Here is a 26,588-nt window from a genome sequence, read left to right as displayed (position 1 = left end):
CTGAGCTGGCTCTGAATATCAGTAGACCCATCCACCATCCTTTAGCAAGTTAACATCTCTGAGTGGCCAATTATCTGTGAATCTCGAATCGGTGAAGCTAGAAGCAAAGGCAATCGCTGAGTCTTGACACCCAATTAACACCCTCGTGATATCGAATATACTTATCGTCCAATCAAGAACTAATCTGAATCTGCATCTTTCAACATATCACCAGTGTCTACACCGAGTTTTGGATAAGTAATCTCCCTGTAGCCCACTTGTTTGAGCGGTTCGGCCCGTCAGAGGCAAGGTCACTGTTCTGTGGGGGCCGAAACAAAACGTTACCGAAGTCATCTGAGACTAGATTCGCTCGTTATTCGTTTACAAACCACGCATAAGTGTGCATCCTGTTGCACGGCCTTCCGATGGGCTCGCTCGTCCCGTTTGAGCCTCAATGAACAAGGCCAACAGGGGAAGAAGTGCAAGACGGCGCTTAGATAAATTCCGCATTCAAGGCGCGGAATACAATGTTTGTATATTGTTGGTCCATTTGGGCGCGTAAAAACTATTGCGCGGTTGTTAGACAGCTCTGGTATGAGTACTCGAAATTGAAAGCTCTAAACAGTACATGTGCTAAGAGCGCCTGATAGTTTAACTTTTAAGATACGATACGATACAATCCATTAAGCCCGGCGGCTTATTCAACCGAAAGGGCACACTAGTCACTGATGCTTACGTACATTGCCTGCTTCTCATTCTCGTTTTCATAAGACCATACTGTGCCATATACTGCTCAATTTGTGCCTGCATTTCAAATAGCCCATACTAGACCTTACTTTTTCTCCAAACAAGTAGATGGCTAACAATAGCCCTTAAGTAAAACATAGAAAGAGCAGAAGAGCCTCTGAACCTGTACGCTACTGTGTAGTCCACCAGTTCTGACACCTTGTTAGCTGGCGTTCGAACTTACGGAACCACTGGGGAGCCTAAAACTACCTCTTGTCTTCTATCAATTCATCTGATGTAGGCTTTAAATGGATGTTTGCTCTTCCGTCCAACAATCTCACTCGTGAGATAAGACTATGATCGATTACCATTTGCTTTTGACAAAACCATTATTTCAATGCTGGGTAATTATATACCTTCGTCTAGCCGTTGAGCCACAGATGCTCTTCGAAATGTCTTTTAGGATGTTTGCTTCGATGTAGTATCAGGAATTACTGGATATCCAATAGCAACCAGCTACGCTGCCATACAAAATGCAGATATATATATTGCTACCTACTGCAAGGCGAGACAGGCACCGTGGGTTCGACATGGGTTAGGCTCTATTCTCTATCCCTTGGGGTGTATGTGACAGTTTGCCGTCGACTAACAGTATGTACTTGAATTCGCCCATCACTATTGCATTTACCAATAATGGCCGGCAGTGATAAATTTGAGCCTGGGCACCCTCACCAACAGCCCCGTGTTCAATTGACAAGATCGTGATATCCGGTACGATAATATTCTTCTTATACACATGATTCCTGTCTTAAAACGTGTTCTAGAGGCACTTGTCTATCCTGGGTGCGGCAATGTATACGACATACCTACCTATGAAAAAGAGGGATATGATTTTAGTAGCATATGAAAATACAATATAAGCTATAAATTCTTAGAACTTGAATAGTTTTCTTTGCATACAGCGGTCGTGATGATTTCGTTCTCGTTACTCATTAACCCATCTATCATCAAGACGGCTACTTAGAATGACCAGCCAAGCCCTTTACATTATTACATCATAATAATTCCCTGATTAAGCTCCATTTCGATAGACCTGTGCTCCCTGATTTCTGAACATGACTATGTCTCTTCGCTGGAGAATCATCAGTGCTCGATTCAACGCCTGCTCACTGTAACCCCTACCCTCTACCATCTCTCTCCGTAGTGTGGACAGGCTTGTGCTCCATCCTATAGGTAGACGGCGCTTGAGCTCAGTCTCGAGACGGTTCACCTCATCATTCAACTCACGGCTACCCTGGTTGCTGCCCTGGTTGGCCGCGTCCATGGTAGAGCATAGGAATAGCCGGATAGCCTCATCAACGTGCGCCTCGGTGGCGACGGGAGAGAGGGTGAGTTTGGCAAGAGACTCGGTGATACGCACGATAGCTTCCAGCTGACGGATTGTGATGGGAATAGAGGAGCGGGTGTTGGCTTCTATTTCGGAGTCGTGGATTTGGCGACGGATAGAGACAAAGTGAGAGGAGAGCTTCTCAGCTGCTTCGGGACTGAGTCGAGGAGCGCAGCGACTTTGAGAGGTTAGTATACATGGCGGAAGAGCCAAAAGGAACTGAGCAACTTACGTCTTACAGTAGGTTATATATCTTCGCATCTTGTCGATAGGGATCTCAGACTCGACCATTTCGTCGGCTCCCCGACCATTCATCTGGATACCAAGAACGTGCTTGGCCATCTTCTCGTCCTTCTCGCGGCTATGATCATCCTTGACAATGAAAATCATGTCGAAACGCGACAGGATGGTGGTTTGGAAATCGATATTCTCTCCAGGAGTTTTCATGTCATCGTATCGACCAAAGATTGGATTGGCAGCAGCCAGGACTGATGTTCGCGCGTTGAGAATGGTGGTGATACCGGCCTTGGCGATGGAAATGGTTTGCTGTTCCATGGCCTCGTGGATAGCGACTCGGTCTTCAGCTCGCATTTTATCAAACTCATCAATACACACTACTCCACCATCGGCCAGAACCATAGCACCACCTTCAAGATAGAACTCGCAGGTAGACTGATCACGCTGGACGGACGCTGTCAAACCAGCGGCAGATGAACCTTTTCCGGAGGTGTAGATAGAGATGGGTGCTACCTTCTCGACAAACTTTAGAAGTTGAGACTTGGCCGTACCAGGATCACCGAGAAGTAGTACGTTGATATCGCCTCTAAGTTTCATGCCATCAGGGAGGATTTTTTTTGAGCCACCTAACAGGAGGCAGAGAATTGACTTCTTGATGTCCTGGTGTCCGTAAATTGAAGGAGCGATACAAGTAGCCATGACATTGTAAATGTCTGGCCGTCTGCTCAGCTCCAAGAATTCTTGCTCTTCCTCCTCTGAGAAAGTGGCGTTGCCCTTGGCTGCTTGATCAATGTCTGACCGGATTCCAACTGCCCTTAGATAAGGGGTGCGGATAGCCACTGCGCCACCGTTGGATGAGTTTTTGGAGGCCTTATTTTGGAAGATGGAGAAGATGCCCATGACAGTGCACCTCGATCCCGGAACGACCCGGTTTGTTAGGTATCTGTCGGCTGAGATGAGAACATGTCTGGGCAGTTCTCCAACAGGGACTTGATCAGGCGCTTCCTGAAGCTTGATGATCTGCTGGTCGACGAAGTGTGACTTCTCGTGTACGACAAAGTACGGATCCAAGGGGCACTTTGGCGTGGGATCGTTGGGAATTCTGCTACGAGCGCATTGTCGGGGCAGAGAGACACCAGTGAATCCACCCAAGATAGGAATGGCTTGTGTGTGTCCGCAATTTCGACATTGTATATGAAGTTCTGTTACTTTTGAGGACATAACGGAGGCACCGATGACGATACCTGGTACCCGGACCAATCGAGCAATAGCCATCGAATCGAGATTGCGGATGGACACATCGTCTGCGTTGGAATGAAGAAGGAGCTGGTGCTTGGGGATCTCGACTTTGGGCTCGTGAGGGAAGACAATGCGGTGGGTGCACTTCATCAAAGCATATTCGAACTATGGGATGTCAGAAGTTGGAGAATTAAGCTGTTGCATAGTCCTTACCAAAGGGATGACCTCGGCTGGCTCAGATGTCAACTGATGCGCCAACTCCTCGTTAAAGCCGATCAAGTCATTGATGTTGACATCGCAGTAGTACCTCTTTAGCAGTGCGTTCTCTCGTAGTTGATCTCTGCCGAAGCGTCAGTATATCAAGTCATGTAACCCGTGGGCAATCGGCGCAAACCTGTAGACAAAGTTGTTGTCAAGCCGAAAGTCAAGGATGAAGGTTTCGAGCTGCGTTTGAAGCTGTAGGCGAGTATCTCTATTCTCACCGAAACTCGGCTCGTAGACGTGCGCAGAGTAGATCGATCCGCGGTCCATTGTGATGTGATCTGTTAATACTCTGATATCACCTTGGCTCGTCTGCGAGCACAAAAGTTGACAGGGACTCGAGAGATCTTATTTGTGAAATATGGAGGGGCTTGCTCCGCGTTGGTAGGGTAACTAAGTGGATGCAATAATGTACGCAACCCTTGAGAGAAAGACGCAACGCGTGGTTATCCCTTTGACCCGCATAGCCCTTATCCAATGTAGCTAGCTGCACTCAACCCCACGTACAGAATAGTTACAAAGTTCTAAGTTAATAAGGCACTATAAGGCCAGTCCCTTATCTGTATCTTAGCTGCATTCAGCTTAGGTATAGAGTTCACTAGGTATAGTGACTATTGTGAATTTGTGACATAATTTAGATGTATTAGTAAATTGATAAGCACTTATCCATTTGAGCCCCTAAGCGTGACTTGGGAAAAGGGCTATGCCGGTCAAAGGGATAGTGGTTGCTGTGCTGAAGGAATAGGGCAGTGATAGAGCTCGACTTATCATCACATGTCAGCGCCAAGGAAATACCCATAGGCTCATGGGGGCCAGCGAGCCAACCTTGCTTGCTAGGTTGGGGCACAAATTGAGGGACATCGGCGGGGCCCGATTTTAGCTGTGTTTTACAGAGTAGGGCTTTGACCATCTTTTGAGCTTCATACGCTGCCTAGGATCATTGTAAAGCCACGGTATTCTAAACGAGAGATCCAAGACAGCCTGAGCTTCACTGCATTTTTAACCGCACCAAAGGGCGTCGGAAAACAACTGTCGTTGGTTCGACCAACGAGTGTGTGTGCCTCGTTTTTAATGTAATGCTGTATCAAGGTGCAGCTTCTGGATTGCATCTAGCATTAACCGGCTCTAAGCCTAAGGCGCAACCGCCTCGCCTGGGTGGCAACTCAGTGACGCCTGGCAAGGGCCCATTAAATACGCGGTCTAAAGAGGTGACCAAGAGAGGGCACTAATGAGCGATTGGTTTGCTGGCTAAGGTCCTCAAATTTCCGGAATACATGGGGGTCGAAGTCTGGATCTCTGGTGGTACCAAACCCGTACGGAAAATGGGAGGCCAGTCTAAAAGTTTGAGAGACTGGAGATGGGCATTGCAAATCGACGAGTTCTTGCTCACTGCAGACCAGAGTTTTAGGTCAACAATTGGTTGGTTATTGTGGCTCGACGCCCCACGCCCCACTACAATACAACCCCATCTCTCTATACTGTGATTGGATAGGAGTCCTCGGAGTGCGTCTGGCCGTTGTGATTGGCCATTGGAAACTGGAAATCCAGTTGAGGCGAGACCAATGACGCGCCATGACGCGTCGCGTCTCAACTGAATCTGCAAACCTCGAGCGTCGTACCAGGACTATGAGGAAGAGCATGAGATGAGTTCGTCTGGGCAGCTGCGTTTAGAAGCTAAGTCGATTTCCATGGATTGATATCCCAGGACCTTTGAATGACTTATCAATGTGGCCTTTGCGGCAGTCCATGGCCCAATATCGTTCTGAGGGGTAAATCTCCCTTCACAGTGCAAAGCCATCCCCAGCTGGAATTTCACTACCTGTCAACTGAGCCCTCACCTGGCTCATTTCTCTAGTAGGCCCTTGTATTCTATCTGAACGCTTGGATGCTGTCTCTCTAGCTCAATCCTAGCCTCGCCTGCTCCATAACTAACTCACTCTATCTTATTCTACCGATTCTGTCGACGCTTTGGACGCTGTTGATATGTTCAGCTCCAAATTATTTCGCTATATTTTATCCTTAAGCTCGTTTTCCCATCCCCGCTTGGAGGACTTCTTGCTGTCCTTAGACTTCCTAGATATGCCGATCCACTTCCCCGACTCTCATTCCGTAGGGGTCGCTTTAAATTTCAATCGCACCAGCCCCGTCTCGTCGTTTGCTTTCGCAGGATGCAGTTACCATCATTGTGCTGATAAGTGTCGGCTTTGTTTGAACCGTCGGCAATCTCCTCTGTATGTATTCAGGCTAACCATCAAGATTCTGATAGGCCTAGAAACGCTCTTCCACGTTAGACATACTCTGCTATCAACAATGGTATATCACGTATAGCAACTGAGTGACACCCGACCATTTAGTGAGCTATTTATATTTTTTTCAAGATGCGAAAGGAATTTATTATTTCAGTTCTAATGCACAGTGTAAGAATTTAATGATCTTGACGTAACTTAATTCCATTCAAATAAAATAAACGCATGGTTAATAGCTGAAGCTTATAGCCTGTCCGTCAAGACCTTGTTTATCTTGGCAATGCGGGCGCAGACGCTGAGATCAATGGTTCGGTCGCCGACCGCGACAATAAGTCCTCCAATAATCTCAGGGTCGATCTGTATCAATAAACGTCAAGCTAGGGCCGAAACGAATGCCGACTGGCGGAAAGTATAACGTACCTTGTTGGTGACCTTAAGCTTCTTGCCCTGACCGGCATATGAGGACTTGGAAACAGCAGTCTCTAGTCGCGAAAGAGTTTTATTATCCAGACGTTCGGCGCTCGTGATGACCATCTCTATTTCACCCCGCTTGGCGGACATCAGCTCACTAAACTTCTCGCACACACCCTGAAGGTGACCCAGTCGATTATTCTCAGCGAGAGTCTGTAGCAAATTCTTGACAGTCGCAACGTTGGTACCTGTATGCTTGCTCAGCTCAGCTACGATCGCTGACTTGTCCTCGGCGGTCAGCCTCAGCGTTGACAGGACTTTCGTCAACTTGGTGTCCTTCAAAAAGACGCTGCTCAGGTTGACGATGGCTTTGGCGGTGAGGTCGAGGGTTGACATCTTGGCCGCGGCAGTATACTAAATTAACACAGTCAGCATAAGATAATTCGGCTCTACCTCACTCAACATAGCCGCATTGGCCCATTAGAAAGGACGACACAGCGGCATACTAGGGCGGTGGCATAAGTTCCATCAAGGCCATGAAGGTAGACTGGGGGTCGGCTGTCATTGGCGGCGCCGGTGAAGTTTCGTGCAGGCCCTACTCGGAGGAAAGGGGTAGGATGGAGAGTCGCGGCACGGATGGTACGGAAGACTTGCCGCGAGAACATGGCTATGGCTGAGGGATTGGGATAGGTTCGATGTTGCGATGCATGCGTTCTTAAAACTTGGGTTTCTTGGTTGTGGTTTCGTTGGGCAGTTTTGGAAGCTTGTGTGTCGCTCTGAACGTGAATGAACAGCAGCAATGTGTTGATTGATTACCTAAGACGCGACTTTTAACATAGGCTTCTCTTGAAGCATGTAACTGGATAGCCAAACATGGTTGTCTCTTAAGGCTTCTCCGCATCTTGCCTTTGCATGCGCATGATGCGCTACCGAAATTGAGGCGCAACGGCCAATCATAAGCATCATGTTACCTAAGAGACGCTGGTGGGTGATACACAATTCAAAAACGGGGGTGTGCAACAAAGGGCGTGTGCAGAAGAAACCGAATTGACCTACTGAGGAAGGCTTCATAACGAGGCATCAGGTCGGTGCCTTTGTACTAATACACTCTCCTAGCTGCGTTGACATTTTGACGTAACTAGCCGGGAGGCTGGGAATGTATCAGATTGATGTCAATGTGTCAGACAGAAAAGAGTTTCCGTCTGTTGTCACGAACGATGGACCGGACCCCCCCCCCCCCTACATCCCCGCCAATCAAGTAAGATAAGATATCAGTAAATCATTCACCAATGGCATCACCATTCTCTGGTCCACAATCTACTGATATCGCCCCAATTGTACGTTAGAGCTACCCTCCGCGGGTCTAACACAATGCCGTGCATTATTTAATCTCACCCTTGGAATTACGCCCGATACCTCTCATTCTGGGGCCTCTTCTAGCAAAGCTATCTCACAACCATAGGGTCATCCCGCTATCAACGTACATCATAATAGTATGCCTTTCTCTGCGCAAGGCTGTCACTAAATTATTTTCTCCGCTATATCTTCCTTGAAGTTATACACTTCTGCAATCAATTCTTTCTCGTCGTGGAATCTCTCTATCTCTTTTCCGCATGTTTCGAAACAAGCTTCCACAAACCATTCGGACTGTCGCGTCTGCCACGAGCAGGAACACCATTGTAAGTGTAACGTAACCCTTTGATCCACTCGATATTGGTGCTTGTTGGAACCGCGTCAGGAATAGCCATATCTGTAGGGCTGTGAGGAGCCTAATCCATTTTCCACCAACAAACTGCTAATCAGTTAGGCCCCCTCCAGAGCTATTTCTGCTGCGCGTATCTTCCGGGAGCTACATCGGCAGGCTCAGGATACAAATATAGAATCCAGTGATGACTGGGGCTGTGCTGCTCATCGTGAAGCGCAACAGTTGCGCGGTTGCAGTACTGGTGTAAAGCGCAGTCCTGCAGCCACTCAGGTTTACACTCCGGCTCCGGCTCCGGCTCCACATAGTAAAGTCGGCGAAATGACTATAGAGGAGAGAAAGGTTGTGGCGTTAGAGGCTATCGCCGAGGCTGCTCGACTCTGGGTTGTAAGTGTTTGCGCCGATAGCTATATATATTTCGTCTGCTAAAACGATGTATAGAAGCTCAATAACCCCAACAAGGAAAGCAAGACCGATGAGAGGAGCGGATCTAGATGAGTGAGTGCTGCCATTGGCAAGGAAGAGGTGGTTAGCATAGCTGAGGCATATTCAGAACGCGGGATAAAATTATCGAGCATTGGGAGGCAACTGAATTGAACGCAATGACAAAAACTTCCTAACACGATGCGCTTAATTAATTGAAATTGTGATGGGCGTTAAGATCCAGCTGCAGGTCTGCGAAAAAAGACTCAAAAGAAGACGAAATTTGTGTAAAGCTCGTGCTCTTTACAGGATGACGCTACCTGGGATTGCATTCACATGGGTTCAACTCAAGACCAAAAGTCGGCCTTCCTTCGTGATGACTTCGTTCCTCTTGAAGAGAAATATGAATCACGGGATACCCTATCTTGCGCGTTTAACGTCTGGATCATGACTAGGGGCTACGTATCCATAACTGGAAGGCCAACCAAGGACGAAGCCGGCAGGCAAACGATAACATTAATATGTGGCCGCCGCCACAACTATCCTATTAATTTACAAAGGCGGAGACTAGAGGTGAATACTAAAACAATAAGCTGCAAATTACTGGTACTAGGCAAAGGGGACCGTTGTCGGATGTGATATAATACCAGTCCGCTATCTTCCTAAACTCTTCGATAAATCATTGCTTCTGAAACTCTTTACCTTTGAAGATAATTCCTGGCTTCAGAAGACGGCTACTCGTGGGTTTGACTATAAAGGAACCCCACTCATAGAGTGGGCGGCAAAATTCTGGGACAAGGGCAAAATTCTGGGACAGCCGAATACCCCGCTCAGTCCGAATTTGCTTGATTTCACCACCAAAAACCCAACTTTTGAAAGACATTTCTAAGTATCATTCGGTCATATCTTGTATCTCAATTTGACTTTTCATCTAGACCGTCACTATGACTGATCTTTATCAACCCAACCCTGCCGTTGCGGCTGCACGTGCGATTTTGCTCTCACAACGCCGCCACCGCAACACTAAGGAAGGGAAACCTCTCACCGTGAGAGAAGCTGCGGATAGATTCAGCGCCTCCAAGAGCGCTGTTGGTCGTCATCTGAAGTCAATGAAGCTGTACGGAAAACCTGACTTCAGTGATAACAGCCGCGGCCGGCCGAGGAATCTCGATGAGGCTGAGGAGCGTGCCGTGATCGCGTATATCGTTTGGCTCGAGAGAGCAGGTTTTCCCTGTAATCAGCTACTTATTGAAGAGGCAGCAAATGATTTGAGGGCATCACGAACGCCTCCAGCAGGGCCTGTCGGCGATGGCTGGTACAGGCGGTTTCTTCGCGATAATCCGCAGCTGCAGAAGAAGAAGTTAGTTCGAGCTTTCGACCGAGAAAGGGCAGGATTTGAAGCTGGAGATATTGAAGATCTTCAGCAATTCTATACTGACCTTGGTGTAGCTGTTAGAAATCGAGATATCGAGGCCTCACAGATGTTCAACGCCGATGAATGCGGCATACGGATTGGTGCCCTTCGCGAGAGGCTTGAGGTAATTATCGTGAAGAAGATGCTTAACGCCAAACACGATGTTGTTTCTTTCACCAACAGAGAATCAACTACGATGCTTGGATGCGCGAATGCAGCTGGATGTGAGTATTCTCTGGACTTCTGCCCTTATTCTGACATATCTTTAGTCATGATACCTCCATTAATGGTGTTTAAGACTTGGCCAACGGAATCTTGGGATGTTAACGCTCTGGATGAAGGTATTCGATTCGCTCGCTCTGAGAGCGGCTTTTCCAACGCAGAGATCTCGATGGATTGGATCCGTCATTTTAATCGCAATTCCTTCGAATGCACAGCAAAGGCACAGTCTAGAGGCATTACTTTTACTGACTGGTTTGGCTGTGATGAGTATATGAGAGATATCGATATGCCTGACTTCATTTGGCATCAGCCGTATTTTGAGCGGCCTGAAAAGGAGCGGATTTGGCGATTCCTCGTTATCGACGGCTTTACCGGCAAGACCTCCTTGGAGCTCATGGATTATTGTGTTCGCTTCGATATCGAGATCTTCATTCTTCCTCCCCATTCAACACATCATACACAACCTCTAGATGTTGGAGTATTTCAGCTGCTGAAAAATTCTCACCAAAAACGTCTGCGGCATCACATCCGCCAAGGTTATCTCAATTTTAAGCGCTCCGACTTCGTCAGCAAGCTAAGCGAGATAATTAAAGAAGGCTTCTCAGTTCACAACATCATGAACGGCTTCGAGAAGAGCGGAATTTTCCCTGTAAATGGGTCGGCAGTCATTCACAAAGTCAGGGAGAAGAAGAAGTCTCTTCTCGCTGTTATAAATCCTGCTCTACCGTCACTTCTTCCAAAAGAAGCGCGCTTTAAAGATGCTCGCAAAGTTACTCGTCATCTCAAACGCAACTATCGCGATGGCTTCAGTTCACCTACTCGTCATTCCTTCGGCGTTTTGGAAGATGTCGTATGTGAGGCTGTAGTTCTGAACAGCTTCGCAGAAGAGCACATAAAGACCCGACTTGATCGTATTGCCTCTGTAAACAACAAGAGGAATAAGAGGAAGAAGGTAATGCCATCAGGATTATATATTAACAGCGTTACAGTTAAGCAGGTGCGAGAAAGTCTCAACGCTTCAACGAAGAACGAGCAACAAGAGGAGCTTCGCCGCCAATGCCGCAGCTTAAAGCAATTACAAAAAGAAGAAGATAACCGCCTACGAGAGGAATATGAGAAGAGTTACAAGTATGATATAAACAACAACGGGAAACCTGTTCATATCAGCTTTTCACGTTGGAAGAAGTGGAAGCAATTAGATATAGTTGACGAGATTCTCGTTATTCCTCCTCCATCGCGAGAAGCTTCACCAACTCCCCAAGAAGGCTTCTTTTATGATACAAGCGGTTCAGCACAGCAGAAACGCTTCCACGAGCGACTTCGTGATGCCAGCGCTGCTGGCTTTTATCGAAGTCCTCTTCAGGATATGCCTGCCCTTCCTTCGAGCGATGGTGTTGAGATTATGGTCGGCAACTCACAGAGAGATCCTGTTCGTGATAGCCTCACTTTTGGGGATTCTGATGACTCAGAAATCGATGAAGAAGGCCCTGATTTTGTTGATCTGTCACAGGATATCGAGGAGCCCGAGTTGGCGCCTCTTCCTGATCCTTTACCCAGCTTCGAGACCAATTTTTCTTCCACTTATCACAGAATCATGAATACATTACACCCCCAAAGGCACACACAATAATAGATCGACATCCCTTGTGCTGTTGGCGGCCAGATCAGAGGCAGAGCTGAAGGCATCGTGGGGCGAGGAAACGGGGCTGGACTGGCCCGCAGTCAAGGTTCACAATTTCGGCCGCAACACCACCGCAAATATGCCTCGCATGATAAAATAATTTTGGCGACAGCTTCAATACTTTTCAATTGAGTCACAGCAGAAATTTCGAATAGATTGCGATAAAATTAGAAGTGTAAGCCAGAGATTTCCTGATTTCCCCACCTATTTCTAACTTATCAGCTGTCCCAGAATTTTGCCCTTGTCCCAGAATTTTGCCGCCCACTCTATGAGTGGGGTTCCTTTTTAGTCAAACCCACGAGTATGCAGGAAGTAGGCTCCCGGGTATAATAAATAGCTGCCAAAAACACATTGAATCCACAATTCAGCCCTATGCTCTGTACTCTGCACTATACTCAGTTGCCTATATCAACTCCTTCGCCTACTTAGTGAAAATGAATAAATAATATGTCTTGAAAGCGTATCAGAGCCAGAAAAAAAGCGCTGAATCATATTCAAAAAGCCATAGATGTCAATGGCTGGACAGAAGACGGAGGAAGAACGTAGTTCCGGCCCGTAGGCTATCCTGCCTGGGCTCGACTCACTGGAACCCAATCATAGAGCTCAATGAGGCTTTTAGCCTTCGGACTTCTACAACAAACAAATCGTTAGCCTTTTCGATACGCTTCAACTTGAGATAAACTACGTACTGAGATATATTTCAATCCAGGAAAAGGATTTGTCAGTGTTGCGGACTTCAGGATACGTCCTTGGCGGTCAGAAAATTCCCTCATCCAAAATGCCACGCATGTGGATTGCAGTAAGTGATTTCATTGGAGCATTAGCCGCCTCCTCGTTGCTTTCTGAGCCCAACCGCCTTGAACGAGCCCGTATCGAGCGGGGTTTCAACCACCTGTCAGACATTCAGTTATCACACGTTTTCTCACCTGTTTTCAATTTTTCTTTTTCTACATGTCTTCGGACTCGTATCCTGCAAGCAAAATAACCCTGGTCGATATCTAGACAACGTACGAGTTAGCTTCGCTTAGAGTCATGGAGCCGGCATCATACAATAGAGTCTGAGCTTGGTACTATCTTCATAATAGCCATGAGGTCACGTATCAAAGACTTAGCTCGAAAGGGCAAGGAGACGTTGCGGGCTACTGCGGGTAGGCCAGAGTCAATGGTACGTGCATGAGAGCGACATACACTGGTCTAGCTAACGTCGTCTGACTCTAAGCAAGTAAGCGAGGACCAGGTATCCTCTGAATATTCATCGAATACTACCACTGTTGCACCATCCTCGTATACTAATCTCTCAAAAACACCCCAAGCAACAGAAACCCCAACAAAGGCAGATCTTCCTGACAGAACGAAGGATGTTTTTAATCGAAGCACCGTTCCAGATGTATCAGAGCCTACTAAACCATATAACTCAGCTGCTATATGGGCGGAAGCATACGAGAAGGCCAAAGAAGATCCAGATAATTTCAAGCTTGTTACAAACATGGAGCTTTACCTCACTACCAAGACGGGTATGTATACAAAAATACCCCGCTTACCTGCTAGATCCTGGATGATAGGTACTGATGTTTCATGGCAGACGCAGATGATGGCACAAATGATGATCTGACCACTGGCGATGACATGGGTCGACTGAAGCTTGTCCAAGAGATCGCCGAAGACAAGCTTGAGGATATTCCAGGTGCACGACTATCTTTCCAGATCCGCGACAGACCCATCGTTGTTCGACAAGGCGTTGTCAAGGCAATTCGAGTAGTCAATGCATTCAAGCCTATTATCAGTGGAGCCGTCGCAGCTGAGCCGCATGCTGCTCTGGCTTGGGCTGGTATATCAACAGTTTTGCCAGTAAGTCCCTAATCTTCTCCAGTGTTTCTGTTTACTTAACGAGTATAGATCCTGGAAAACGTCTTTCAACAGGACGAAGACGCGGCTAACGGGCTCATCAACATCATTTTTCTTATGATTCGATACCAACAACTCTATGAGCCCGGTTTTGCTTCTGAGTTCACAGACTCTGGGTAAGTACCAAACCCAACGCCCTTTTCAGCATGCTAATACCTTTACTGTATAGTCACCACTCCGAGTCAACTCGTCAACTACTCTCTCGCATAAGGACCGAACTAATTGATATTTATGCCCAGGTTTATCTGTATCAGGCGCGTTTCATACTTCAGTATGCGACACGAGGAAGAGCCCACCGTGCTCTGAGGAATGCTCTTGGTGCAGATGGTTGGAAGGAGCTATGGAAGAGCATAGAGACTACAAGTCAACGTATCGACCAAGCTGTGCACGATCGAATTGGCACTCGAACTCTCGATATGTGGCGAGAGGTCAATGACATCAGTGTAAATGTCCAGAAGATTGAGACGTTGCAACAAGAAATCCTGGAATCACTAAAGGTAAGTTCATCTTAACGTTTACTATTAGTAGCACCTCTAACCTTGACTGGCGGTAGGAAATTGATCAGCGACAGCTTCTCCAATCGCTGAACGTGACGGCAGACGCCACTTTTGATTCCCGCAAGAGTTGGAGCGTGGAAGTCCCTTGCCTGCCAGGAACTCAGCAACGCATCCTCAAAGAGATCCAAGATTGGACAGAAAACTCTGACAGCAAGCCTATCCTCTGGCTCGAAGGAATGGCTGGTACGGGCAAAACGTCTATTTCCTTGACAGTTGCCCAAGCGCTTCACGAGAGGCAGTCTTTTACCAATGGGACTCCCAAACCTAACTCGGCTTTCCTTGGGGCGACCTTTTTCTTCAAACAAGGTGATGTTACTAGGAATAACACCTCCGAGTTCTTCACGACAATCGCTCAGTGCTTGGCTAGTAGTCTGCCAGATCTCAAGATACACATCGCTGATGCTATCGACAACAACTCGGGAATTGAAACCAAAGGGCCTCGACAGCAGTTGAAGGAACTGATCCTGGGACCTCTCTCACTCTTGGATGAAAAGGCTTTCGTGCCCTTGCGACCAATAGTTGTCGTCGATGCCCTTGATGAATGTGTTGACAAGGATGCTGAGGCACTACTGGGCATGCTGGCCAACATTGGCGACCTTGGGCAAGTACAGCTACGGTTTCTGTTTACTAGCAGAGGTAAAGCGCACATCTCTCGTGGTTTCAGATCTCTTCCAGATGACCTGTATTGTCCGATGACTCTTGAGAAGATCGAGTCGACCAGCGAAGAGCAGCAACCAAACGACATCTCACTATACATATCCCATACCATGGGCGAAATCGCCAAGAAGAATGGTGTGCACGCGGACTGGATCTCACAAGCTGAAATTAGACGACTCACTGACAAGGCCAATGGCCTATTCATTTACGCGGCCACAGCGTGTCGCTTCTTGGATTCCGATTACTTCACCGATCAGGGATATCGAGACGAGCAGCTTGAGTTGATTTTCAACGATGAGTGGGAGACGGAGGGTCCTCAGCAGACTCTGGACAGCATCTACACTAAGGTTCTGGAATTCGCGGACATGAAGACCTCGCACAAGAGTCTGAGGGACAGGGTGTACTCTTCCATCAGCAAGATTCTCGGCTTCATTGCTGTTCTCTTCAGACCGGTGTCTGTGGTTACACTGAGCGAGTTACTCCCCATGAAGAGGGACCAGCTCAACGGGATCTTGAAGCAACTCCATTCCATCGTCAGCGTGCCAGTCGATGAGACTTCTCCCATCGTTATTGTTCACCTCTCATTCCGTGATTTTATCCTCAGCGAGCAGAGATCTCGAGGTCTGCCATTCCGCGTTGAAGACGTTCCGATGCATTGGGAACTTCTCGACCGTTGCCTCCAAACTATGTCATCGAGTCTTCGTCAGGACATCTGCGACCTTTCCTTACCGGGAGCACTAGCCTCTGAGGTATCTTCGAGTCAGATCGAAACATGCATTCCGCCATATATGCGATATGGATGTCAATATTGGGTTGATCATTTGGCCAAAATCTGCGAAAATCACACCTACACAATCGAATCATTCAATGTTGGACAAGTCGACCTGTTTCTCCAGGAGAAATTTCTATTTTGGCTAGAAGTCATGTCACTCATCAAGGAGGTATCATCAGTCATTCCAATCATCAACAAGTTACAAAATCTGATCAAGGTAAGCAAAACCAAGCAACTGCAACTCAACACCCAATACTCATGCATTTCTTTATAGCCTTTCGAGCAAGTTGTTTTATCTGACTTTGTGTACGATGCTAAGCGTTTTATTCAAAGCAATAGATGGATTCTCGAGAAAAGGCCGCTGCAAATCTACTGCTCTGCTCTCTTGTTCAGCCCAAAAAAAAGCGTGGTTCGCACCCAATTTGAGCATCTGATCCCTGAATGGATTCTCAAGAAACCCGATACTGTAGACGACTGGGATCTGGAGGTCCTTACCCTCCGAGGCCACGAAGAACACATCATATCAATTGCATTTTCTCCGGCGCATGATCTCATTGCATCAGCATCGTTCGACAACACAACCAGGATTTGGGACTATGTCACTGGGTCTGAGCGACATGTTTTCCAAGAGCCCGAACAGGTTCTCTCTGTCGCCTTTTCAAGCGACGGCATGAAAGTTGCAGTTGGGGGTTATGGTGGACTATTACGCGTAAGGGATCACGAAAGAGCTACTCAAAACGATCTGGGGTGCTCCTCCAAAGTTCGAAAGATAGCGTTTTCGCCTACATCCAACAACATCTTGGCATCATTATCTGATGGCGGCAAGCTTCAGATATGGAACGTTGACGATATGCAGCTACTTTTCACACATGATGCTGGAACAGAAGATCCTGAAGCTTATGTCGAAGGCCTTTCCTTCTCATCTGATGGTCAGTTCGTCGCAACAGGCTCGGAAAGCGGGCTTGTGACTTTGTGGAAGTTGGATGAAGCAGAGCCAGCAGCGACAGTTCATACCGGCGGCAAGACCCACGGAATCGCATTCTCCCAGGACTCTGGGATCATGGCAGTGGGACATGATCTCCCTACTAGACCCCCGGATTGGGCTGATTTTTGGGACCCACAAACTATTGATTTTTGGCATGTTACTTCACCGAAGCCAAAACTGCTCAGGACGTTCCCAATTCTGGGAACTACCTCTGGACTTTGCTTTTTGCCACCGGATGGGCAGATACTGAGCTACAAAGACAGTGGCGAGGGTATAGTATTGCAGAAATGGGCTACTGGAGATGCAATGATTAACTTTTGCCCTGCATCGAACCTAGGTTCTTCATACACGGCATGGTCTCGCGACGGTACTTTGCTTGCAATGGTTGACAATATTGATTGGGTGATTCGTCTATATGCCACTCCCACTGATTCAAAGGAATTAGAGGAAGCACTTCCAACAAGCAGCGTTGAGATCTTGTCTGATGACAGGGCAGTGACTTACTCTGTGAAAAGCCCGACAAAGAGATGGAAATTGGTAGACGGGTCTGTGGAAACGGTGTGCGGGCCTGTCGAAAGTATTCAACATTCCCCAGATCGACAACTTATCCTTCTACGATTGAACAGTGGTCACGAATTTCAGATCTGGGATAGCAACATGGGTTGTTGCCTACAGACCTTCCAAGACATGGTTGGTATGGATTTCGTTCCCGGCAGGAACTGTATAGCGTCGCTATCCGTTTCCGGTGAAATTAGGTTGCTCGACACTGTGAGCTTCGAGGAAACCTTCAAGGTCCAACTAAACGACGTGACTCTCCCTCGACGCTCAAAAATAAAAGATGGCAGTGTAGCAACTGTACGTCTCTCGCCGGATGGTCAGTTAGCTGTCCTGCATTTCGACAAAGGCTCTCGTGCTGGATGGGGAAGTCCATGCCAGTTATGGGACCTTACCAAGAATGAAGAGCTGGCACTGGTTTTCGTAGACATGGTTTATGCCGTCACCTTTTCTTCCGAGGGTAATCTCGTCACCGTCGACGCGTTAAAGCTTTGCCCGTGTACGTATATATTCGACACGGCCACTGGGGAGACTCTGCAGCATTTAGAATGGATGAACGGTCTGACGTTCCATCCTTCGGCGAATATGTTTGCTCTCATAGCAAGTGACACAAATATTGCAGTTTGGGAAACGGCACCCTTACACGAGCAATTTCGACTTGAGGCCGATCAAAATGTGGAGAAGCTGGCTATCTCGCCTACTGGTAAACTTGCGGCGGTGCTACCAAATGAGGGCGGTGCTACTTCCATGGTTCACTTGTGGGACTTGTCGACTCGGCAAATGTTGGGGAAGTGGGAGATTAACGGCGGACTTTCTTCTCTTTGGTTTCCGACCAAAGGGAACTTCTTGGGGTCAAATAGGGGACGTCTTCCTCTACCAGTTGCCCCTATTGAGGTTGGAGAGGAGATGACAGAACAGGATCTGCAAAGTTGTTTCTATATCTTAAACGGATGGGTTTTTCAGGGGAGAGAGCGGCTTATATGGCTCCCACAGTCATATCAGGTTCTTGATGAGGATCGAGTTGATGTGAGTCAAGTTGATGTGAGAGGCAATACAATTGCCTTTACTCACAGCGGAGACTCGCTCAAGTTTATCCAGATTGATCTTGACAACACGCCAGTTGCAAAGAGTTACAAGAGAAAGCTATGATAGATTTTAGTTCCGGTACTCGTCTTGAGGTCGTTAAAATGAATACCATGCCGATTTCTCGTGACTATGATTAATTGGCTAAGCGATCAAAATGACCAAGCATCTTTATTTATGTCATGTTGCCATATCGTTTAAATCGATCTATGGAAGGCTTGATTCTCTCAGACAGCAAAATACAAGTAAGACGATCATAAATAGTGGAAACCAGTTTTAGTGAGAAACGTCAAGGATACTCCATCTTAGAGCATTGCTATACCTTACATGGCTCATGTTACAAAATACTCTTCACCATTAGCCGCCTCAAATCTCCAAGCCGGACTATCGCCAGCACACGCGCTCTCACTGCTCGAGCTTGGTCGCGGAATCATGTCGAGTCTCCAAGATTCGAACACTCTCAGCTGCCTCCAAGCTCTGGTGAGCTCATGAAGATAGCCGACCTTAGCCCAATCGTATCGTTCAGCGTAAATGAATATCGCAGCGACGCTCTGATCGTTACCAAGACTGAGGTACGTTACTTGGCACTTCCCAGGCTATTACACAGCGACGTTTACGCCAATGAAATCCCTACTACTACTACCATACACAACCCCCCTTTCCACAGCCCCACCCTCTCGTCAAGTAAAAAAAAAGGCAATTGATAGGGACGCATCAAGAATTGATAGGGGCGCATCGTCCTTCGGGACGCTCCAGCTTTTATATATCCGATGAGCTGAACTTTTTAAGACCTATAAGTTAAATACTTTATTATAATGGCAATAAAGCCAGCTCCCTTAATAGCTATAGATCTTATTATTAAATTATATAAAGATATTAGGTATAAGTTACTTCGTAAAATTAAGGTAATTATTTTTATTAATATAATAAGATCTCTTTAAGGGTTTATATCTTATAAATTCTATTTATGTCGAACAGTAGGATGGCCGCACGGGGTATCATGTGACCTAGTGCACCATACCAAAATCAATTCTACGTAGAATTCATTTGTTTTATGCCAAACAACCGAGGGTAGAATTGATTTTTACAGGGGAGTAGAATTTAATTTCTAGACCCACCTAACAGGGAGTAGGCTTGAATTTCACAGAGGTAGACTTGATTTAATCCAGGATCAATAATTAAATTAATTACGTGACGCGTAGTTGGTGACCAGACGCGAATACGCGCGATCTATAGCGTATATTAACTAGCAATATCCTTTTAGATGGTTTATAGAGATTCTTCCCCTTAACCAAGACCTAGATATAGGGAGCATATACCCAATCGCCGTATAATAAGTTTCTTTCTGGTAATGATAATGGGCTCTATTAAGCAAACTCCATTATCCAACCCAATCCACCCATTTGTTATTCTTCTAGAATATCAACTTCTAGTATGTGAGTTATGCGGATTTGCAACCCTCCCCAACGAGGTCAACACACATCTCAGGACAAAACACAAGGATCTTGCTCTAGAATGCCGGCATAGATTGGTAAACCAGGTCAAAGCAACCCCAAATCTTCTCCAAGACCAAGCTAAGCTTCGACTACCACGCATACCGATTGAACCGATTTCTTGCCTTGCTGCACCGAGATTGGACGGACGGAAGTGCCGGAAATGTGGCTGTATGTTCCGCCAAGCCGAAAAGATGAGGCTCCATTGTACGAAGGAGCACCTCTGGAAAAACCCACGAGAGAGAGGAAGGCCAATATCAGGTCTAGAGCCATCTGCTGAATTACCATGGATCGAGGGCGTTGCCTATCAACGGTTCTTCCCTTCTCGTGGAGGAAGCAGATGGTTCGAGGTCCTTCAAGAAACTAAAAACTCAAAGAAGGGAGCAAGACTCGCAAAATCATCTCGGCCTGATTTGAGCAAAGACGTCCGAAGCCTGAACTGTGAGGCGCGCGCCCATCTAAGTGATGTATTAGAGCGAGAGGAGAATTTTTTTGACCAGATGAATCAGCCACGCATGAGTGTCAAGGACTTAGGCAGCGATGCTCTTGCATCTACCGGCCTATAGCCAGACAGAACTCAATGGCGGGTCATCTTTGAGAACGCTCGACGTGATATCCTACGAGCAATGACGCGGTTACCAGATCGACATTCATTGATGTCAGACTATGTTATGGCACAAGGGTGCCAACAAGGGGATTTGTGTATTAGGAGCTCCTACGTGGATGAACAGAAAATATCGTGTACCATGAGGGCATTAGACTTGGTGATAGATCGCTGCGAGAACACAGTCCGTCAAACAGGCCGCACCCTCTTATGCTGGCTTTCGAGTCCGAAGCTTCATGTCTATCGCGAAAATCCATTCTGTCTTGTGGCAGAGAAGAGCAGCGAAACTAGATATAGGGTGCTTCAGAAACGCTTTCTTACATTCGTTATCCGACTTCATAGGATGTCGAATGCTCTGCAAGGAGAAGTGGCCAACGGATACTGTTTTGTCAAGCATCCCGCGAACGGTCTTGAGTCGGCATATAAGGAATTACTAATCAGAGCCTATTCCTCCAGCAAGGGCGCTCTTGCCAGAGACGGCCATTGGAGGTGGCCTATCGTTATGTCAAACCTTAAGCAAGTGACCGAACTGGAAGAGATACTTGCTGGCGGGGTCTATGTGGAAGGTGGTTCGTGTCCACGAGTGCGTGAGCTTTTTGCACTTGAATGTGAGAACGGACCATTCGCCAGTTGTGGAATTTACGTCTGGGGTGGTTCCGTGGTGTATGTCGCACGACACCACAAAGCGAAACGACAAACGAACCGCGAGTTTTATGTCGTTCGCTTCCTGCCAGCCAGGTTAAGCCGGGCTATGTACTTGTACTTTGTCTATATCCGGAGATTGGCCAATTTATTACGTCGAGAACAGGTTGGGTACTCTGAGATTGCTCAGAAACACTCAGAGGAACGAAACGCTCAGAGGAACGAAACGCTCAGAGGAACGAAACGAACGGCTTCTCTTTCATGTGAATGGAAAGGCTTGGTCCTGGACCCTTGCTTGCCGGGGTCTTAGGTAGAGGCGAATCTAAAGATACCCGTATTTACTCATGAGACTCGGAACGCCCTGTGGAGTCAAATGCCATGTACTAAGTGGCTAATTCTTTTTTAGACTCTCAAAAAGTCGATTATAGCCGTGTTAAATCCAAAAAGCCAATTATATGCTGCTAAATCAGCCGTAAGAACGGTAGTTGACTCCACAGGGCGTTCCGAATCTCGTGAGTAGATACGGTAGATCACCCCTTTTTTCTACCTCTCGCTCTGATATGGCATAGATTTAGCCAGACTTTGTGGATTGATCATAGCAATCCCGCGTTTGAGTAGACTTGCATTGGATGCCCTTGCAATCCCGGCCATGTCAACCGATTGTGAGAGAACATTCAGTCTTACGAAGCTTACAGTCAGCTCACAGCGACATTCTCTCGAGCATTGAGTCGATCCAATTACTGAAGAACTGGATAAGGGGAGGGTGTGTTACTCTTGGGGGGGGGGGGATATGCTTAAGCAACAAGGCAGTCAGATCCCACGGGCAGAATCGTGAGGCTGGGAATAGCTCCACGTGACCTATTATATATCAGATATCTATCAATCAATCAATCAGATCAGATGTAGAGGGCAAATTATCAGTTCAGTTCAGATTTACGCCCTAATCTGATTTGATTGATCTGACGGCAGCCCTGAGCAGCGGCGCAGATAGAAATGCTGTATTTGCGTGGCAAAGCGGACATCGTCCATTGCAACGGGAGACCAACTACGGCCTCAACGGAGCCTATCCGTTTCGGCTTCAACCAGCACTCTTGCGTGTTTATGAGTGGGCTTCAACTCGTTGGCATGAGTTTCTGCACCAACCAAGCAAAAGATGGTCTCTATCTGATAGCCGAATACATACATCACCAGAAGCATCAATGAAACAGCGCAAGCGCAATATCGCAATGGCTTCGCAGGATATTCTGGCACCCCGAGAAGAGGCTAGTTCAACTAAACGATGCAAGGTAGCGAGCATATTTGACTCGTTAGTGGAGCGAAATCAGGAAGCTACGCTGGAGCTGTGGCCGGAATGCGAGAGTGGTGAGAACTTCCGTCCGGCTAGTGACAGTTTTGGAGGTGTGGACCCTCAACATCTCCAGGTAGGAAGCACTTTGTGGATAGATAAGGTTCTCTGCGTGCTTCCTGAGCATCAAGTCCTTATATGTCTTCTTTGCAGGGCTGCTATACAACCTGGCAGGGGCATAGTAAGCCATTTCCGGGGAACCCACCAATTTAAAGGTGTCCAACTCCAACAAGTCACGGCTTTCTGCGCCGGAAGGTCATTCGAAGATCCATGCACAGTGCCGCTGCGAAAGAATGGAAGTAAGCCTATCCCAGAGCTTCCAAAATGGAGGGCCTATAGTTGCAAACACTGCAACTACATAACAATAAATCGCACAAATATGTCAACTCACCTTACGAAACTTAAACACCTAAGTCAAGCGGATGGCGAGACGGACTGGGTATATGTTATCGTTCAAACATTCTCAAGGGGTAGGTATATACGCTATTGGACTGTTGAAGAATGAGATGGGATACATATCCATATAATAAGGGCACATTAGGGATAACAAAATAAAACGTATTTTATGCAATACTTATCTGTAACGCATGCTTATCAACCACGTTACCTAATTAAAAACTTATTATTTAAACCTGTTTGGCTAAATAGCTAAGTATTATAAGGTTTTTATAACGTATGCGATAAGCGAGCGGCACAGACAAGCGAGCTGCACAGCATACCTACTGTATAGCAAGAAATAACTTACCCTATACGAATTTACTTCTTAAATAAAATAGCTAAAAGTCTAGAAAAATTATTTTTAAAAATAGTATAGTTAGCTTAATAAAGAAATATTTTTATAAGATTTTTATTTAACGTGAATCACTAGTATGTGAGCCAGACAAGTATGTGAGCCAAAAATCCCTCATCCTACATCATCACTACCTAATCAAATAATTCTCAACCACCCAGTATGTCACAACCCAATAAAGAAGGTAGAATCCTTCTTGCACTTCAGGCCCTTCAAAATAACCCAAAATTAAGCATCCGACGCGCTGCAAATATATATAACGTCAATCGCAGTACATTACGTCGCCGCCAGAATGGCGCTCAATCCCGACGCGACTGGACACCAGGATCACGAAAGCTATCTAATCTAGAAGAAAAGACTTTAGTTCGCTTTATTCTAAAGCTAGATTCCCAAGGGTTTCCCCCAAAACTGTCTTTTGTTGAAGCAATGGCTAATTGTCTCCTCGCTGACCGCAACGCGTCACCTGTCGGCATGCACTGGGCTAATAATTTTATCAAGCGACAACCAGAGCTCAAGATGCGTTTCTTTCGGAGATATGATTACCAGAGAGCCAAATGTGAAGATCCGACTATTATTCGAAATTGGTTTAGGCTTGTAGAGAACACAATCGCGAAATACGGTATCCAATCACATGATATTTGGAATTTTGATGAGACTGGCTTTATGATGGGCATGATTTCAAGCGGAATGGTCGTCACAGGTTCAGAAAGGCTTGGAAGACCGAGATCAGTGCAGCCTGGAAACCGTGAATGGATTACAGTCATTCAGGCGATTAATGCGGAAGGCCAGGCGATTGAGCCGTTTATCATTGGCGCGGGCCAAAATCACCTTGCTAACTGGCATGAAGAACCTACCCTCCCGTGCGATTGGGTTATTGCAATGAGCCAAAATGGCTGGACAAATAACGAACTGGGCCTTGAGTGGCTAAAGCACTTTGACCGACGCACAGCTGATCGATCAGTTGGTTCCTATCGTCTTCTGATCCTTGATGGCCACGAAAGCCACCACTCTGTCGAATTTGAGAGATATTGCGAGGCAAATAAGATTATTACGCTCTGTATGCCGGCTCATTCGTCTCATCTACTCCAGCCTCTCGATATTGGGTGCTTTGGGCCGCTTAAAAAGGCATATGGTCGAGAAATAGAGCAACTGATCAGATGCTCTATAACCCACATTTCAAAGACCGAGTTCTTCCCGGCCTTTTATGCCGCATTTAAAGCCACTTTTACTGAAAGCAATATCCAGGGAGGTTTTAGAGGAGCTGGCCTTGTTCCTTTTGACCCTGAAAGTGTGATCTCAAAGCTTGATGTTCAGCTACGGACTCCAACACCTCCCGTGGAGGAGGCCAGCCAGGCTCAGCCTTGGACTTCAAAGACACCAAAGACAGTTCTCGAGGCCGAATCTCAGTCTGAATACCTGTATAGGCGAATCAGAAGGCATCAAAGTAGCTCCCCAGAGTCAATACTAGGAGCTCTGAAGTCACTTGCAAAGGGAACAAAGGCAATAATGCATGAGAATGCCTTATTGAGGGCTGAGCTTAGAGAAGTTCGAGAGGCAAATGAGATTTTAAGCCGGCGCCGAAGGGCAAAAAGAATCCGACTACAGAAAGGAGGAATGATGACTGTAGGAGAAGCAAGAGATTTAATTGATCAGATGGATGTTGATATGCAGGTAGTGGCCGAATCGTCGAGGAGTGGTGGTCAAGGAAGGTCGGCGCGACCGGGGGTTCGGCGCTGTGGTATATGCGGCAAGACGGGACATAATGCAAGAACATGTCAGGAGGATATTGAGGTATCTGGAGTAGGGGATAGTAAGTAATTTTAATTGATTAGCTAGTTTGTGGTGTTTTTGTTGTAATATTTAGTTTGAAGGCTAAGAAAAGTGGCTCACATACTTGTCTGGCTCACATACTAGTGATTCACGTTATTTTCTTTTATATAGAAAACCTTAAAATACAGTGTAATATACAGTGTAAATAGATCTTAAGGTTTATAGCTATATAGAATTTTTTTAAAAATCTAGAAAAATTAATAACGTGGTTGATAAGCATGCTGACCGGACAAGTATGCTGACCAAAAATCTCAACCATTTGGCTTTATATTGCTGTAAAACCACCACAAAGTAGCTAATTAATTAAAACTATTCGCTATACTCTTCCCGAGATATCTCAATAACTACCTGACAGGTCCTTGCATTGTGTCCGGCCTTGCCGCATACACCACAATACCGAACACCCGGTCGCGCCGATCTTCCTTGACCACCACATTTCGATAATTCAGATATTACTTGCGTATCAACATCCATCTGATCAATTACTTGCGATGCTTCCTGTACAGTCATAGTCCCTCCTTTCTGTAGTCTAGTCCTTTTTCCCCTTCGGCGCCGGCTTATTATCTTATTTGTTTGTTCAAGATCCTTTAACCTAGCCTCTACTAAGGCTAGCCGATGTATAGCTGCCTTTGTTGCTTTAGTACTAGACTTTAAAGCTTCTATAATTGACTCTGGTGAGCTACTCTTATGCCTTCTGATTCGCCTTTCAAGGTATTCAGACTGAGATTGGGCCTCAATTGCTGTTGTTGGGGTCTTTGAAGTCCAAGGGGTCGATGGTTTAGCAGCCTCCTCGGGAGGCGTTGGAGTCCGTAGCTGTACATCAAGCTTTGAGATTACATTTTCTGGGTCAAAAGGAGCAAGCCCAGCTCCTCTAAAACCTCCCTGGATATTGCTTTCAGTAAAAGTGGCTTTAAATGCGGCATAAAAGGCCGGGAAGAACTCGGTCTTTGAAATGTGGGTTATAGAGCATCTGATCAGTTGCTCTATTTCTCGACCATATGCCTTTTTCAGTACTGCAAAACACCCAACATCAAGAGGCTGGAGTAGGTGAGATGCATGAGCCGGCATACAGAGCGTTATAATCTTGTTCTCCTTGCAATATCTCTCAAAATCAGCAGAGTGGTGGCTTTCGTGACCATCAAGGATCAGAAGACGATACCGAGCATTTGATCGTTTAGTTGTAGATCGATCAAAGTGCTTTAGCCACTCAAGACCCAGCTGGTTATTTGTCCACCCATTTTGGCTCGTTGCAATAACCCAATCGCCCGGGAGGTTGCTTTCTTGGTACCAGTTGGCAAGGTGATATTGGCCCGCACCAATGATGAACGGCGCGATCGATTGACCTTCTGCATTAATCGCCTGGATTACAGTAATCCATTCCCGATTTCCAGGCTGCACTGATTTTGGTCTTCCTTGCCTTTCTGAGCCTGTAACGACCATTC

At 46.6% G+C, this 26,588-nt stretch overlaps 6 protein-coding genes across 6 annotated transcripts; 4 read left to right on the top strand and 2 right to left on the bottom strand.

The window, feature by feature from the left end:
• Positions 1-1,777: 1,777 nt before the first annotated feature.
• Positions 1,778-4,099, bottom strand: FOBCDRAFT_321264 (MCM2/3/5 family-domain-containing protein; the record flags this gene model as incomplete). The annotated part of the gene is made up of 4 exons (XM_054705436.1): positions 1,778-2,270; positions 2,325-3,733; positions 3,782-3,908; positions 3,963-4,099. 4 exons carry the CDS (start codon positions 4,097-4,099, stop codon positions 1,778-1,780), a joined length of 2,166 nt encoding a protein of 721 aa, XP_054561411.1.
• Positions 4,100-6,293: 2,194 nt separating this feature from the next.
• FOBCDRAFT_164515 (ATP synthase delta subunit-domain-containing protein) lies at positions 6,294-7,151 on the bottom strand (the record flags this gene model as incomplete). Its single annotated transcript, XM_054705435.2, has 3 exons — positions 6,294-6,432; positions 6,496-6,900; positions 6,993-7,151. 3 exons carry the CDS (start codon positions 7,149-7,151, stop codon positions 6,319-6,321), a joined length of 678 nt encoding a protein of 225 aa, XP_054561410.1. The 3' UTR covers positions 6,294-6,318.
• Positions 7,152-8,074: 923 nt separating this feature from the next.
• On the top strand, positions 8,075-8,756 carry FOBCDRAFT_251695 (uncharacterized protein). The gene is made up of 3 exons (XM_054705434.2): positions 8,075-8,165; positions 8,294-8,575; positions 8,630-8,756. Exons 1-3 carry the CDS (start codon positions 8,100-8,102, stop codon positions 8,684-8,686), a joined length of 405 nt encoding a protein of 134 aa, XP_054561409.1. The 5' UTR covers positions 8,075-8,099; the 3' UTR covers positions 8,687-8,756.
• Positions 8,757-12,832: 4,076 nt separating this feature from the next.
• On the top strand, positions 12,833-18,670 carry FOBCDRAFT_186095 (uncharacterized protein). Its single transcript, XM_054705432.2, has 7 exons — positions 12,833-13,093; positions 13,148-13,442; positions 13,511-13,776; positions 13,825-13,949; positions 14,003-14,330; positions 14,387-16,036; positions 16,094-18,670. Exons 1-7 carry the CDS (start codon positions 13,016-13,018, stop codon positions 18,506-18,508), a joined length of 5,157 nt encoding a protein of 1,718 aa, XP_054561407.1. The 5' UTR covers positions 12,833-13,015; the 3' UTR covers positions 18,509-18,670.
• A 2,212-nt stretch (positions 18,671-20,882) lies between these two features.
• FOBCDRAFT_140457 (uncharacterized protein) lies at positions 20,883-22,290 on the top strand (the record flags this gene model as incomplete). Its single annotated transcript, XM_054705430.2, has 3 exons — positions 20,883-21,484; positions 21,629-21,697; positions 22,158-22,290. Coding segments are annotated over 3 exons (804 nt in total), but the record flags the coding sequence as incomplete, so codon positions are not given.
• Positions 22,291-22,647: 357 nt separating this feature from the next.
• Positions 22,648-23,031, top strand: FOBCDRAFT_95413 (uncharacterized protein; the record flags this gene model as incomplete). Its single annotated transcript, XM_059612278.1, has 1 exon — positions 22,648-23,031. A coding segment is annotated over one exon (384 nt), but the record flags the coding sequence as incomplete, so codon positions are not given.
• Between the last annotated feature and the right edge of the window lie 3,557 nt (positions 23,032-26,588).

This window comes from Fusarium oxysporum, chromosome VII (genome assembly GCF_013085055.1).
Source record: "Fusarium oxysporum Fo47 chromosome VII, complete sequence".
Lineage (NCBI taxonomy): Eukaryota > Fungi > Ascomycota > Sordariomycetes > Hypocreales > Nectriaceae > Fusarium > Fusarium oxysporum.
Note: the sequence above shows the minus strand (reverse complement) of the source record. Positions and strands in the feature narration are given on the sequence as shown.

What these genes read in the sequence shown, in the direction of transcription:
- FOBCDRAFT_186095 (XM_054705432.2), top strand. Translation starts at nt 13,016, where the DNA reads ATGAGGTCACGTATCAAAGACTTAGCTCGAAAGGGCAAGGAGACGTTG. An exon ending in CGGGTAGGCCAGAGTCAATG is followed by an intron (nt 13,094 to 13,147) that starts GTACGTGCATGA and finishes TCTGACTCTAAG; the next exon opens with CAAGTAAGCGAGGACCAGGT. An exon ending in AGTTACAAAATCTGATCAAG is followed by an intron (nt 16,037 to 16,093) that starts GTAAGCAAAACC and finishes ATTTCTTTATAG; the next exon opens with CCTTTCGAGCAAGTTGTTTT.
- FOBCDRAFT_251695 (XM_054705434.2), top strand. Translation starts at nt 8,100, where the DNA reads ATGTTTCGAAACAAGCTTCCACAAACCATTCGGACTGTCGCGTCTGCC. An exon ending in CCACGAGCAGGAACACCATT is followed by an intron (nt 8,166 to 8,293) that starts GTAAGTGTAACG and finishes CTAATCAGTTAG; the next exon opens with GCCCCCTCCAGAGCTATTTC. An exon ending in AGGCTGCTCGACTCTGGGTT is followed by an intron (nt 8,576 to 8,629) that starts GTAAGTGTTTGC and finishes AACGATGTATAG; the next exon opens with AAGCTCAATAACCCCAACAA.